Genomic DNA, 15,441 nt, shown 5'->3' on the forward strand with positions numbered 1-15,441 from the left:
AGTTACTGTGATGCTGGAGAACATAACTGTTTTCTCTGAATACATAGCAAATTTTTCATCTTTATGGATGTGAGAATGTGACAGTATTCCGTCACTTTTGTTTCCAAACAGATAGCCTGTCTGTTACTATCACATTGACAGCTTAGAACCAGCAATTGACACACCTCTTTTTGTTTGTCCATAGTTTTCCCAATGAATATGCTGCTTGAGAGTCTCTCGAGCACGCAACCAGATTGATTGATCATTGTGGAACAAATTTTCAATGCATAATGTGCGAACACCACCCAGTTTTGTTCCTATCATACCTCACGGTGACCATTGACAACATTACTCCATAAAACACACAAGTACACCACTGGCTCCTATCTAGACTTTTACTATCTCCTGCAGAAATTTGTATTAATGTTGAGTATATGCCCAGTTCATTGGTTCAATTCCAGCTACAAATGGATCCAGGCAAAAAGCCGAAATATGCTGTATGCATTCCTGTAGTTAGCAACGTGATGAAATTCGCTGTTCGCTTACCACTGTCCCTCCCCATATTTGCCCTAGTTCTCAGACAAACTGGTGTCAAGTGTTCCCCTTCCAAGCTTTCAGAATTTTTCAAGATAACTCTGTATGTAATCTCAGTTACCAAAGCTTCATCCGTAAATTAAGGCAACAACTGTTTTAATCTCTTACACAATGTAAAAGTATTGACCTCAGCAGCAGTAGTTTAATTTGTGGATGTAAGGTGATCCTGTATTGTTCAAGTGATGAGTTGCGGAAGAAACCTCATCTTATAATTGAGTAAATACTGTATTGTCAGATGTGAAATACCGGTAAATGACAAAGGACAGAAAAAAAAAAAAAATCATAAGACCAACTGCGGATTGAACACTGGACTTTGAATTCATAATCAGATACTTATCCACTGAGCTGCCAGGATACAAGTCCATGCATCTGCTGCTAACAGAATTTTAATTTATGGTGTTAACATTTGATATTGTCACTGCTCACTTTCTTTGAATGGTACAGGTGAGCTTTCAGGATTTGTTGACATCATTGTAAATGGTTTATGAAAAACAAACTAACATAAATGCATTTTTTTTTTATTTTCACTGTCAGTAGTATTCCTTTTAGTCCATTGCCCAACCATCTTGATTTTTTGGGGAATTGATTAGGTGCTGATTAAATAGAAATCCATTTGCCAGCATTGGCTTGGATATTTGTTTTGTCAGGCTACATTCCCAAGGTGGGACCGCCTTCCACAACTAAGTCTTCACAAAAGATAAATTTCATCTCCTAAAGTTGTATTTATTAGTATTGGTTTTCACAAATTACTGTTTGTCGGTTGATCTTCATGTGTTGTAATAGAAAGTGTAAATCAGTTGGGATCCACAAACTTGTTCTGTCGTACAAACCCAGGGTGTATGCTCTTGATCTGCATGCACTAACACTTGGAAGATAGTTTAAACTTGGAACTGCTGCACAATCTTCAGAAAAATTGTCTATACTGGGTTAATGCAACAGTCAGTCTTTTGTCTGTCAGTGAAGCATGTCACATTCTGTCAGCCTAACAGTCAAATTGCAGGCAGTGGTTGTAGAGGTTCACATCACTCGAGATAAAAGTATGTTCCAATTAATTGCTGAAACTACTTGACAGTGAGGCATTGATAAGACTAATAAACTGTCTCATACCACTGTTCCTTATAGGTGATTTAAAAGCAGGTTGAGAAACTGTGGAACACCAATTTTAGCACATCAAAAGGCCTCTATTTCTCAATTAATCGTGCAGTTTTCTCTCTTGCCATCATTGTGATTACTGTTTAGGAAATAAAGACAACATACACTCCAGTGAACACTTCCCTGTAGGGCAAATTGGATGCTCTGCACAAGTGGTTGGTTGTGTCAGAAAACTGAAACGATGTTAAGGACTGGATAGATAACGTCGTTAAGATATAATTGCATGAGTTTTTATCAGCTGTGCAACATCTGCTGTATGAAAGCCAGTGATTTTTGTGAAAAGTAGTACCTTATATTTAAACTACCATAGGGACAGTGAAGTGCTTGAAGTCACAGCAGATGAGAGAGCCCGAATCATCCACAGGAACTTTTACAAGACAGGGCTTCTGAGACAAATTCCAAAATTACAGATCTAGAGAGAAACCAATAAAATTCAAAGCATAGGAAAATATCCGGGCTCATGGTGGGATCAGTAATAGAGTTTTTTGAACCAGTGAAGCATGAATGGGCAATTACCATATCATTATGCTTATCAGCTCTACAAGAGACCAGATGCACAAATGGCTTAACAAGTAAAATCAGTAAAAGGTCAAAATTATAATCCTAGTCTGACACATAGGTGTTAACTGTTTTCAAGCCTTGTATGTTTTGCTTCCCCACCACACTTCTGTTGTTTCCTTTCTTCAAATCCATGTTTTAATGAGCCTTTTCCATTTTCTGTCGTTCCTTTAATTTAGACATCTCATTCTCTTCCTTGTTCCTTATCTCCAGATCAAATTTAAAGCCAAATGCTTCAATATTTTACCTCTTTTAGTATTCTTGGCAGCTGTTATTTAATGTATTTCTACTAAATATAATCAAGTCAAATGTTTTTTTTTTCCTATGAAGTGTAAACATGCAACAAAACTGCATTACATTGTTTTTAGATATGTTGTTTCATTCTTTTCAGGTGGTACGACTTAGGCTTGCTAACATTGGATGACCCTGGTCACAAAATAACTCTACACACTTTTACTGGAACAACACCTGTACCATCCACTGTTGTGGATTTAGCAAGGGATGACACACCTTCTGATTATCCTCTGCTGAGTTCGGGCTATGCTGTGACTATTGGAAGCCTGATGGCCAGCAATTTGGAGGTAAATATAATCATTAGGAGTGTGTGTATTGAACTATTGAAATTATTTTTTGTTTGTTGTTTTTGTAAGATACTTTTAGCCAGTCAAGATGAGTTATAAGCTCTGATTTTGCAGCTTGGATATAAATTAATAATTATGGTGTTAACTTTGGAAGTACTTCTCTCTCTCTCTCTCTCTCTCTCTCTCTCTCTCTCTCTCTCTCTCGCTCTCTCTCTCTCTCTGTTGCTGTCTTCTCAAGCCATTTTGAGGAGAAAATTCTGTCTGAAGGAGTTGTTTCAATTACTGTCATCTTTGCCGTGTAATTGATTATCTAATTTTAATAAGTTAAGCTGTTCTGCGCTCTTGTTATTTTCTGCTGTTTTTTTCAGTCCTACATAAATTATTATTGGAGGAATGAAGCTTTAACATTCAGGAAAAAACCTATAGCATCTTATTGGTATGAAGCTAACTTGAATGTAGGGTCCCTCAAGACATTTATTTTATAAACCATCTCAGGGGTTCTCATAGATTGCTGTAGTCCTGTGAAGCTCTCGTATAATCTCCTATTGAATATGATGCCTGCAGCATAAGATATAAGTAGATAAGCCCAACTAAAAATAGGAGTAAGGTCTGTCGTGAGAGACTTAAATTGACTATGTGCATCGTGACTTGGTTTTGAAACCAAAAAATTTGTAAGGCACTACTTGAGGTAGTCATTAAGTTTTAATCATCACCTCAAAAATAGTTATGGAATTGATTTGGTATCTCCCTGTATGTACATGTCTGCAATGCTACACAGAGAAGTTCCTGTAACATAGTAACATACCTCCCCAAGGGAGCTCGCCAGTCTTTGGCAGGTTCGTGCTTGGCTACCCCAGGGCCCCAGCCTTTGCAGCATCTTTTCCCTTCCGTGCTGCACATCTATTCTCTTGCTGTTCTTTTTCCTCTCCCTTGTGGAACAGGTCTGGGCTGTTTTTGGAAATGTATTCTACATTTTCAGTAGTCAATATCATAGTACTCTCCACAGTATTTCGTTTCCTTTTTCTTTCTTTGTTCACCTTCTCCTGTCCTTCGTCCACTTTGGTGTTTGAGTTTCCTCTTTTACTTCTTCCTCCCTGTGCACTCCTGAAGGCCAGCTTACACATCTGACATTTAATAGGTGACTGGGTAACGTGTAATTCATAGCCCTGGGTCGACAGTAGGGTTCGCACGTACCCCCTGGTACAGGCCAGGATGGGGGAGGGGTGATTGCCTGAGCTGCTACCTTCCCAAATTGCTGTTTGGTCCCTCTGTCAGGTGTTCAGGTGGTGTGACCCGAGTCGTGAACCATCACCTAAAGTGGGTGAGGCCCCTCCGAGGGGGGGAACCGCAGTGGGAAGGAGTGCACCATCGGGGACGCTGTCAGTCATGGGGGATTTTCATGCAATGAACCAATCATCATCATCATTATCATCACAGTCAACATCTACCGAACTTAAATAGAATGAAGCTCAAGATTCAAAGATCCACCCAGCTGCACTACAGTTCCTCTTTGACTGACGTACTGAAGACAGTCAATCCTTCACAACGGTAAATCCATTTCTTATTCGGAAAGGGCAATGGCACTTTTCTTTTGGAGACTACTTCTGAGTCTCAAGCACAACAACTCCTTGCAGCATCACTTCTCTACAGTTATCCTGTTCATGTAGAGGCCCACAGAGCTCTGAATTCTTCCAATGGTGTTACTTACACTAGGCTGCTCGATGGTCTGACTGAGGCATAAATCCAAACTTACCTCTCTGCTCAGGGTGTCATTGTAGTCCATCAGGTGATGAAAAAGGTAGATGCGTCCTTAGTGCCCACACACGCTCTTTTTCTCACTTTTGATGGAGTGGTGCTTCTGTCCAAGATCAAAGCGGGTTATGAAGTTATCACAGTCCAACCGTACATTCATAACCTGATGCGCTGCTACCAGTGTCATCGTTTCAACCACACTCGAGTGTCCTGTCGATATCCGGCCAAATGTGTAACCTGTGGTAGGGATGCTCGCAAGGGCAATTGTCCGCCCTCTTCTCCCCGCTGTATCAACTGCAATGGCAACCATGCTGCCTCCTCTCATGATTGTTCCATGTATCGCGATGAGTCCAGCAAATCTGGGTAAATGAAAACGTGCCTTACCCGCTCACTTGCAAGTCGCAGCCAAGTTGGTCCTGCGGAAATTCATCAACAGCTTGTTGAAGTTTATGGTGCAGGTGTAATGAATGATGGAACTGTGCATAAATGGTCTAGGCTGTTTCATGAAGGAAGGACAAATGTTCATGATGAAGGATGATCTGTACGGTCTATTGTCAGGACTGAAGACTTGATATGAAAAGTTTATGAGGCAATTCAATAGTTTTTCACATTGCTACAGTCAAACTTCACTACAGAAAATGTGTGTGTGAGATGGGTGCCGAGAATGTTGACTGAAGAACACAAAACAATGGGAATGGCATGTTCTTTGTCTGTTTTGGAGTGCTATCATAAGGATGGTAACAAGTTCTTGAGTCATATTGAGACAGGTGATCACACGTGATTGCACACTACATTCAATCCAGTGAATGGCGTCACTCAAATTCCTTGATGAAACCACGAAAATTCAAACAAGACCTTCAACACAGAAAATCATGGTCACAATTTTTTTGGACTGGAAAGGCATTCTTCTGTTAGACTTTTTGCGAAGGGGAATGATGACAAATGCTGAGACATAAATGGAATGAAATGATCATTGGCATTCATGGCTGGGAGACCCCCTCCGGGAAGTTCTTCCGCTGAGTTGCAAGTCTTATTTCAGGTGATACCACACTGGGTGACTTGTGTGTTGGTGAGGACAACACAATACCCAGTTCATGAGTGGAGAAAATCTCCAACCCGGCTGGTAACCGAACGGGGGCCTGCTGCATGGTAGACAAACACATTACTACTCAGCTAAGCAAGCGAACTGCTGAGAGGTACTTTGAAACATTATTAAAACTTAGGCGTGCTATTCAAAATCACTGGTGGGGATTGCTCTCTAGCGGCAGCGTTCTGCTTCATGACAATGCTCAGTCACACGTTGCGGCAAGAACAAAGATGCAACTGAATAAGTTTTATTGGGAATTACGGGCTCATCCACCATACAGTCGTGACTTAGCACCATCAGACTTTCATCTGTTTCCAAAACTTAAGGAATTTCTTGGTGGAAAGCGCTTGGAAACTGATGACGTCTTCAAAGAAACTGTTACTAACTGTTTAACATGTCAGGCAGCAGAGTTCTTTGATGCTAGACCAATGTTTAAATGTTCCATTGACTGTGTTGAAGAAATGTGCATGTTGTAGTTTGTGATACAATTTATGCTTGTAAACAAAGTTTCTCTAACTCCATTACAGATCTGTTCTTACTTTAAAAATGACCCTCATATTTCTACATAAAGATGAGAAAATCTGTAAAACCCCCAGCCTGAATATTCTAAAAAGTGCAGGGTACGTTAGTTGGTCATTGTACTTATGGAAGGCACTTTTAGAGTCAGCAATATTTGGTGATGCGAAATTTGAGAATACTCTCAAGGTTAAAGAAAATTAAATGGTTTGCTGATTTTGAGTAAACGTAACGCAAAACAAGCATATGTTAGTCAAAATAATTATTTTGTAGCCTTATAGCTGAGTGAGAAAACAACTGTTCATTTTCCTCAAACATGTTATAAAAAAATTAACTATAGAAAATACTTTGTACATACATTTTTCTGTTTCTGATATTCTCAATTTTTATTGTCTTCAGTCATGCCTTTATTTCTGCATGACATTCTATGAATTAAAATAGCCTACCCTGTAACAATCAATACTGCAGTGCTGAAAAGAGGTTGCTTTTTTTTTTTCCCCATCTCCTCCTCATTGAACTTTTATAGCTGAGCTGAATTTGTACAAAGACAAAGACAATCCAACAAGAACTGTACTTCAGAAATGGGGACTGCACACTGATCTGTTGACAACAGCTATTTGAAAGAATTTGCTGGACAGTAGGGTGTCATAAAGGAAACAGTTGCATCTTGCAGCTCATATGGGTCACTAATTATTTGTCACACCCACCATATTCTTGAAGAGAAAAACTATGTTTCACAAAGTGCCTAGCATCCAGCACACATTCATCTATTGATTCTTCATATGATTTTGAAAAGCACCCCTGTTCGTTTTTTAAAATTTCTGAACACATTCTAAGTTGATATCTGAACGAATCGTACGTTGATTTTTGAATGCGTTCGTAGTGTGTGTGATGTGTCTGCCAGGAGAATCTCTGTCACATACAGAAATAAATAAACTTTTCTGCAGACAAAAGGGGACGGGGTTATACGAAAAGAGCTGATCTGAATAAACCCAAACGGGTAAATGCCAATCACTGTTTATGTGGTTGATTGGATGTGCAAACTCCAATTTTTTAATAAATTTGGAATTGTCATATTCTTCCATGTGGGATTTCACTGTTCCTTCTCCTTCCTCATTCTAACAAACACTCTTATCACTACTAATTCTGTAACTATTCCGGTCATTGTCAGTACTTATTCTCCGGTCAACTTCACTAACCCTGCCAGAATCACCATTTTAGTTATTCTGCGCTTATTCTCCGGTTAGTTATTATTTCGTGTTCCTACAATGCTTTTTCCACACTATTCTGACAATAGTATTGAGTGGCTGCTAATCAAGGACTGTACAACTGTCCCTTAGTAGTGTAGTGATCTGGCAAAAATTTTCTCTCAAAATTTCATTTTTTTGGACACACCAAGAAGATAATGTAACCTTTCTTACCTGTTATTGCTGTTAGTTGTTCATTTCCACACTGGTAGTTTGAATGTATGAATTTTGCTAATAATTACAACAGTGTTTATCATTCGCACATCCAATCAACCACATAAACAAACAGCGATTGGCATTCACCTGTTTGGGTTTATTTGGCTCAACTCTTATCATTTAGCCCCATCTCCTTTTATCTGCAGAAAACTTTTTTATTTCTAGATATGACAGAGATTCTCCTGGCAGAGACATCACATACACTATGAACACATTTAAAAATCAACCTATGATTATTTCATATATCACCTTAGAATATGTTCAGAAATTTTCAAAAGCGAACAGCAGTGCATTTCAGAATCATATGAAGAAACAATAGACAAATGTGCATTTGATGCTAGGCACTTGGTGTGACATGGTTTTTTTCTTCAACAATATGAATTTTGCACCCCCTGAAATTGTCGCTCGGGGCAGATATACCCAGTTTGTTGTGAACAACTAAATTTCGTGGATGACAATCAGTGGTGGGTGGGGCAAATAATTAGTGTCCCACATGAGCTGCAAAATGTAACTGTCTACTTTAGCTCATAGTCCAGCAAATTCTTTCAAATGGCCGTTGTCAACAGATCAGTATGCAGTTCCCGTTTTTTAAGTATAGCTCTTGTTGGATTGTCTTTGTCCATGTAAAAATTCAATGAGGAGTAGATGGGGGGGGAGGGGGGGGGGAGGAACATGAACACCTTTCAGCAGTGCTGTGTTGTGTGTGTGAATTCCTAAGGGACCAAACTGCTGTGGCCATTGGTCCCTAGACTTACACACTGCTTACACTAACTTATGCTAAGAACACACACACACACACACACACGAGGGAGGACTCGAACCTCCAGCGGGTGGGCCACGCAATCCGTGACGTGGTGCCTTGAACTGCGCGGCCATTTTGATGAGGATATACCAGTTATGCATTACGTTTTCTCAAAATCAGTTTAATTTTTTTTATTAAAACCTTGAGAGTAGCTAGGTCTAACATAAAAAAATTCTCAAATTTTGCATCACCAAATATTGCGCACCGTAATAGTGCCTTCCATAAGTACAATGACCAGCTAATATACTATGCAATTTTAATATTCAGGATGAAGGTTTTAGCAAAAACTTACAAAGAATCAAAAAATTTCACATTTCCTCATCTTTATGTATAAATGTGAGGGTCATCTTTAAAGTAAGAACAGATTTGTAATGGAGTTAGAGAAACTTTATTTATGAGCGTAAATTGTATCACAAACTATAATAAGCACATTTTTTCAACATAGTTGCGGGAACATTTAAACACTGGTCAAGTTGTGGCACCAGTTTTTGGGTCCCAGCATCAAAGAACTCTGCCACCTGACTTTTAAACAGTTAGTAATAGTTTCTCTGTTTCTTTCAACGTCATCAGTTTCCAAGTGCTTTCCACCAAGAAATTCCTTAAGTTTTGGAAACAGATGAAAGTCTGATGGTGCTAAGTCAAGGCTGTATGGTGAATGAGCCCGTAATTCCCAATAAAACTTGTTCAGTTGCATCTTTGTTCTTGCTGCAACATGAGACCGAGGATTGTCGTGAAGCAGAATGATACCGCTAGAGAGTGATCCCCACCAGCAAATCTGAATATCGTGCCTAAGCTTTAATAATGTTTCACAGTACCTATCAGCAATCCGCTTGCTTAGCTGAGTGGTAACATGTTTGCCTACCATGCAGCAGGCCTGGGTTTGGTTCCCGGCCGGGTTGGAGATTTTTCTCCATTCGTGGACTGGGTTTTGTGTTGTCCTCACCGACACACAAGTCGCTCAACATGGGGTTACCTGAAGAAAGACTTGCAACTTGGCAGCCGAACTTCCCGGATGGGATCTCCTGGCCCTGAATGCCACATGATCATTTTTTTCCATTTACGTCTCTGCATTGTTGTCATTCGTCTTGGCAAAAAGTCTAACAGAAGAATGCCTTTCCAGCCCGAAATAACCATGACCATGATTTTCCATGTTGAAGGTCTTGTTTGAATTTTCGTGGTTTCATCAAGGAATTTGAGTGATGCCATTCACTGGATTGAGTGTAGTGTGCAATCACGTGTGATCACCTGTCTCAATATGACTCAAGAACTTGTTACCATCCTTATGATAGCACTCCAAAACAGACAAAGAACATGCCATTCGCATTGTTTTGTGTTCTTCAGTCAACATTTTCGGCACCCATCTCTCACATAACTTTTGTAGTGAAGTTTGACTGTAACAATGTGAAAAACTACTGATCTTGAAATAGTCAATAGTGAAGCACCTGTTTTGGTGAATTGCCTCATCAACTTTTCATATCAAGTATTCAGTCCTGACAATAGACCGCACAGCTTTTTCTTCATCATGAACATTTGCCCTTCCTTCATTAAATAGCTTAGACCATTTATGCACAGTTCCATCATTCATTACACCTGCACCGTAACCTTCAACAAGCTGCTGGTGAATTTCAGCAGGACAAACTTGTTTTGCATGTAAGAACTGAATAACTGAGCCCACTTCACAATTGCCAGGATTACTGATTGACATGTGTACAAATGAAGCTGTTTAACCTTACAACCAACACCGAAAGAGGTGTGAAATGTAATTGTGTCATACTGAGAGACTGGCCAAGAGTGGCTGACCATGAACAGATTTCAGGGGACAGGATGTGCGGACATGTTCGCTGTTGGTTCTTCCTTTAAAAATTATCCTCGTTTTTTGACAGTTCAGGAATTTCAGGCATTAATATCATAGCTGATAGTTAGCAATCTTTTGACTTTATCATTTCTCAAGACAGTGAACATCAATTTTCAAAATATAATTTTGAAGTTTGCTAAAAGTTACAAATTTTTGTAGTTCATTGTTTTGGAATTAAAGATGGAAAAAAGCTCAGAAGCGTGTATGTGTTAATCATGTCTGATAGTATTGTGAACAAGGCTTTTATTAAAAACAATTTCAAGAGCTCTATCACTGATAATTTTTTTAACCTGTATGATTTGAGATGAAATCGCCTAGCAGCTAATGAAGTATAATAGCTGATGTCTCTAAAGTACATTGCTTTTTAGCACACTGCTTCGTGTAAATGTACAAGAGATAATGTTGACAATTGGAGTCAGGCAGGTGGTATATACAGTACACCACTATTGCAATTTCAGGAATATGTTATCGTAACCCTTGACTAGTTGATGCTAAATTGCTCTGCCACAGCTAAACATAAATTAAACAATGACTAGAAAGTTATCAACAATTAAATGGCCACAAGGCTTGGTATTTTTCCACAGCAGGCAAAACCTGACTCTCCGGTGTATAAAATACACCAGCACATTTGCTCTAGGGTTAAGTGGATGTGTCTTTGCTATCTGGATGATACAGTCATTTTTTTCCAAAGACGTTTGTCAAAACATCTAGGATGTCTGATAACTTTGTTGAAGTATTCAGACTGCGGGCCTCTACCTGAATCCAAAAAGCTGTGTCTTCCCGGAAGAAAAATTCATATTGGGGCACCTAGTGAATGGCAATGCGAGTCCAAACCGATCCATAAAAAATAACAGTAGTCACAGATTTTGGACTCCTCAGCACATTCGTGATGTGAGAAGTTTTATCAGAATGTGCTTGTACTACTGGCACTCAGCAAGACCTTCTGTTCAAAGACGTGCCCCTTGCAAGAACTACTGCAGTGAGATGCCATATTTTCCTGGAACAATTAATTGTTCTCAAGGAAACACTAACATCTTCTCGAGTACTAGCAGTATATGATGTGAATGCCAAGACACAATTTCGATGTGAATGCCAAGACACAATTTCACGCCAGTACTAGTGGTTATGGGATTGATGCAGTTCTAGTACAAATTCAGGAAGGTGTAGCTTATGATTTCATAGTACTCTCAAAATCCAAGAGGAACTTCCCTGCAACCGAGAAAGAGTGATTTGCAGTTGTTTCGACCATCATCAACAAGTTTTGGGCGTGATTATTTGAGAAACCATTCACTGTTTTGATGGACCACCATTCTCTACGCTAGCTGACTAATCTGAAGGCATCAACTGGAGAGAAGGAAACTGACACTTCTAGATGTAAGACAAAACAGTTGAATACAAAAATGGACACAAGCACAAAGATGCCAGCTGCCTTTCAAGGAAACTTGTGAAGAACATAGCAGCATGGATATGATCTCAGCCATTGGTATATTAAATGACATTGCTGCTGAGCAGAGGGAAGATCCAGTATTGCAGAAGGAACATGACATTTGTTCATGAAGGTGCTTAATCTGGCAATGTATGCTCTCTCCTATTTTAGTTTCCTGGACCTGTTTCTCTTAATAAGTAATATCTTGGTTTTTTAGCCATCTCACTGTATTGATACTGGCAGTAATACATCTCCACCTAACCTATGCCTTTGTATCAGAACACTTAATTTCCAAATACGTTCAGTCCATCTCAGCAAGATAATTTGATCACAGGAATTATTATAAAAAAAGAAAAATGAAATCTCATATGTCCAAAACATTATTGTGCATCTGAAATATATTACTACTTTAAATTTTATATTATGCAATTTTAATTTGTAATTATTTTGTGTACTAAACATGTAAAACAAGTTCTGCAGCATCTACAATCTACTGTACAAATTCCTCTTAGCACAAGCTTTAAGCTGAAATATCTACATGTTGAAATACATTGCATTCTTATGTAGGTATGTAAGAAGTTAATTATAGGAGGATACTGCAAAGAAATCCTGTCAAAAATAAATCACAGTACTTGGGGCAAGATAACCCTGTAGCAGAACACAGCATTGTGGATGTAATCTGTTATTGGTACATTTAATGACATTTCTGCTGAACAGAGGGAAGATCCAGCATTACAGAAGAAACAACGCATTTGTTCATGGTGGTGCTTTATTGGTCATACCTCCACTACTGACCTGCAAAGAAGAGCTACTTGCATGACTGCTTTGAAATATTTCGTGGTTCTTCAGATGGCAGAATATGCCCCTTCAGCTCCTCAATAATATACCGGGAAGAAATATTTGTTCCATTCCCCCCGCCCCTCCCCCCCTTGCTTTTTGTGGGACCCAGTGAAATATTCCCAGGCTTGAGATTTCCTCTTTGTCGCCATATTGCAAGTATTGTGTTCAATACAGCTCTATGCTATTAACAGCAAATTAGAGATTCAGCCCAAATTAAATGACAGAATTTTCCTCACGTTTCAAGTTGCAGGCTACCTATTTTTCGTATACTATTCGGTTTGACTAGAAGTCACACTCCTGTATATAAAGGAGCTTATTGGCCCGTATTGCAAGAGGGCTACAGTATCATGACATCAAAACCTGTTTACATGTACAAGAAATGCATTGGGAAGTTCTTAAAATGTGCTCCCATTTCCGATTTCTAGTGCACAACTTCTAATGCCCTCGGTGTTAACATTGTGTTAAAGTACCACTCATTGACAAGTATATGCCAAAGGAAATAAAATGTGATAAAAACCTGGCATAAAAAAGGGAAAAAAAAGAAATATTTTCCTGTGGCTTATAAGAGGACAGAAATGGTGGAGCTCGTACAGTCCCTCGGAAAATAACTCTGAGAAAAGTTATGAGCAGTGGAAATAATAAATGTAGATACTTGTGGGCTGCTTTTTCTTACATTTTCAGATCAAATTTTAATGTCTTTCCCACCAAATATTACATTTAGTCTTCCACAGTTGTCATCACACATCTGTTATACAGGGCTTACACTAGTTACTGGTCTTTGCAGGTGCATCACTCGGAGTGGCATCAGGCAGTGAGTGGTGTTTCCAGACGTGACCATTTGCTTTTGGCAGCAAGGGTGCTTGCAGGACTGTACAAGAACAGTGTTGGCAGCATGCTATAGTTTTCTGTGACTAACATATGCGCCTTAATATTATCAGTTCAGAAAAATCTCTTTGTAAACCATGTGCTGATTATGTATGAATTCTGAAGTAATGATACAATGAAAAAGTACAGGAAAATTTGGACTGAACATTTTCCTGTGATTTACACTTATTTTCTTATGTGCTCATTTCTTGCCTAAAAATGAAGATATCCTATTCACAATACAATGGTTACAGATGTCCTTTGATATTAAAAAAACTGGTATAAACAAATAAGCAAAATGTAACATTGGGCTATCTCTCTCCGTACCCCGTTCAGCACATTTATCTTTTTGTTGTGCTCTCCCCACCATGTAAATAAATTTCCTAGTTTATCTTAACATTTTTATATTTTTCAGTTGGGGAAGAAGCAATGTACTGTACTTACTGTGAATGTTTTTAATGCATGTATATATATATTACTGTGATTTTATGAAGAATGAAATTTGTAATTTTGAGTCTCAGTAGCTATAATTATGTATTAGTATGTAAGAACTGGCTTGTCTGCTGAAATTTGACTTGACATGAAAGTTTTTTGTCTGTTTATAACTGCAAAGAAGTTGTTTATTATTAATTTTTATTTGACCATGTAATAAATGTGATACTTTTCAACTTTCCCAGTAATAATACTACACTACCTTAACAAATTCCAAGAATTGTAAAACTGCCATGTATATCTTGGCAGATCGAACTGTAACATGGGAAATATAATAGAAATCCCCTCTTAGGTCTGTGGTATTAGTGTAATCAGAATTTTAAGAGAAACAAATTGTTTTAGGAATATTGCACTGGAAGTGATTTTCTTGCTAGTAAATGCCAACAATAGTGGTGTACAGTCAGATCTGTGAGCACTTACTGCAGACAACATTGGCCTCTTTAGTTACACATTTGTTGTGGAGATGGAATGTTTTTGTACCAAAGACATTTTCTAAAGCTTTATTAACACTTCTAGAAATTTTTCTCATGCCATAATCTCAGATGGTCCTCCCACTACCTATACTTCAGTAAAGGCTATACTTTTTATTTAGTTCATACATATTTATGGTAGGACATTAGATTAATAAGTAAAGGGATGTCCATTAATTACGCGAGGGATTTTCCTTAAAATTTGGAAACCCCCCCACAATATCCAGTTAGGCAAAAATATGTAAAAATGAGTTTTATTTGTTTTAAATGTTTATTAATAAAACAGGATTTTATTAAATTGTTTCTAATCAAGTGTATCAAGCAGTGGTTTGTTTTAAACCATGAGACAGAGACACAAAAGGGCTCCACAAATATATTATTAACTGTTTTGACGGTTCACTAAATAATTAACATGTTATTGGCATACAAGCTGACAAACCCAGCTCTGCCCAGGTAAACATTCTGCCAGTTTTCTATTAGAAACGAAAACAAAAATAAACTGTACTTGTAGTTGAAGTATCAAAAATATTCATTTACATGTTTCTGTGAAAACGTTTCTGGTACTGTGAAACAGTAGTACAACGAAATACGCATAATCGAAAAGTACAGTATCCAAAACAATAAAAATTATTCTGGACAGTTTCTGTACGCTGGGCACAGCTGCTTTGTGTGTCTGCAATACTATTTTATAAACATTTCTTTGGCAACACCTCTTCATAGCTCTATAGACATCTATTGTTTTCGCCTACAGGGATTTACTTAAGTGGACTGAACATAGGGCTATCTTAGTAGTAAATGTATTCAAACTGCATGCAAGATGCGGCGTTCTTTCACGTACCTCAGTGATGATATTGTGTATGTAGATGTAGTGGCATATGTGGGTACTGTCAGGAAATATATTACACACACTCTCACACTTAGTAATATGTATGGATTATGTACATTAAATATCACTGTACCTTTACTTTGCAGATGAAAGACAACATTGTTTGTATGTCCTTTGAACTGTA

At 38.4% G+C, this 15,441-nt stretch overlaps 1 protein-coding gene across 2 annotated transcripts in view; it reads left to right on the plus strand.

Moving 5' to 3' along the window:
* Nucleotides 1–15,441, plus strand: part of LOC126263738 (protein PRRC1-like) — a 77,436-nt gene that overhangs the window by 60,454 nt on the left and 1,541 nt on the right. The window contains exons 6-7 of one of the 2 annotated variants that reach the window (XM_049960918.1): nucleotides 2,675–2,864; nucleotides 13,390–13,658. In XM_049960918.1, the coding sequence (XP_049816875.1) occupies nucleotides 2,675–2,864; nucleotides 13,390–13,506 (307 nt within the window). In that variant the 3' untranslated portion in view covers nucleotides 13,507–13,658. Of the gene's footprint in view, nucleotides 1–2,674; nucleotides 2,865–13,389; nucleotides 13,659–15,441 lie in introns of those variants that run through there. The other variant, XM_049960919.1, reaches the window with a different exon arrangement.

This window comes from Schistocerca nitens, chromosome 6 (assembly GCF_023898315.1).
Source record: "Schistocerca nitens isolate TAMUIC-IGC-003100 chromosome 6, iqSchNite1.1, whole genome shotgun sequence".
NCBI lineage: Eukaryota > Metazoa > Arthropoda > Insecta > Orthoptera > Acrididae > Schistocerca > Schistocerca nitens.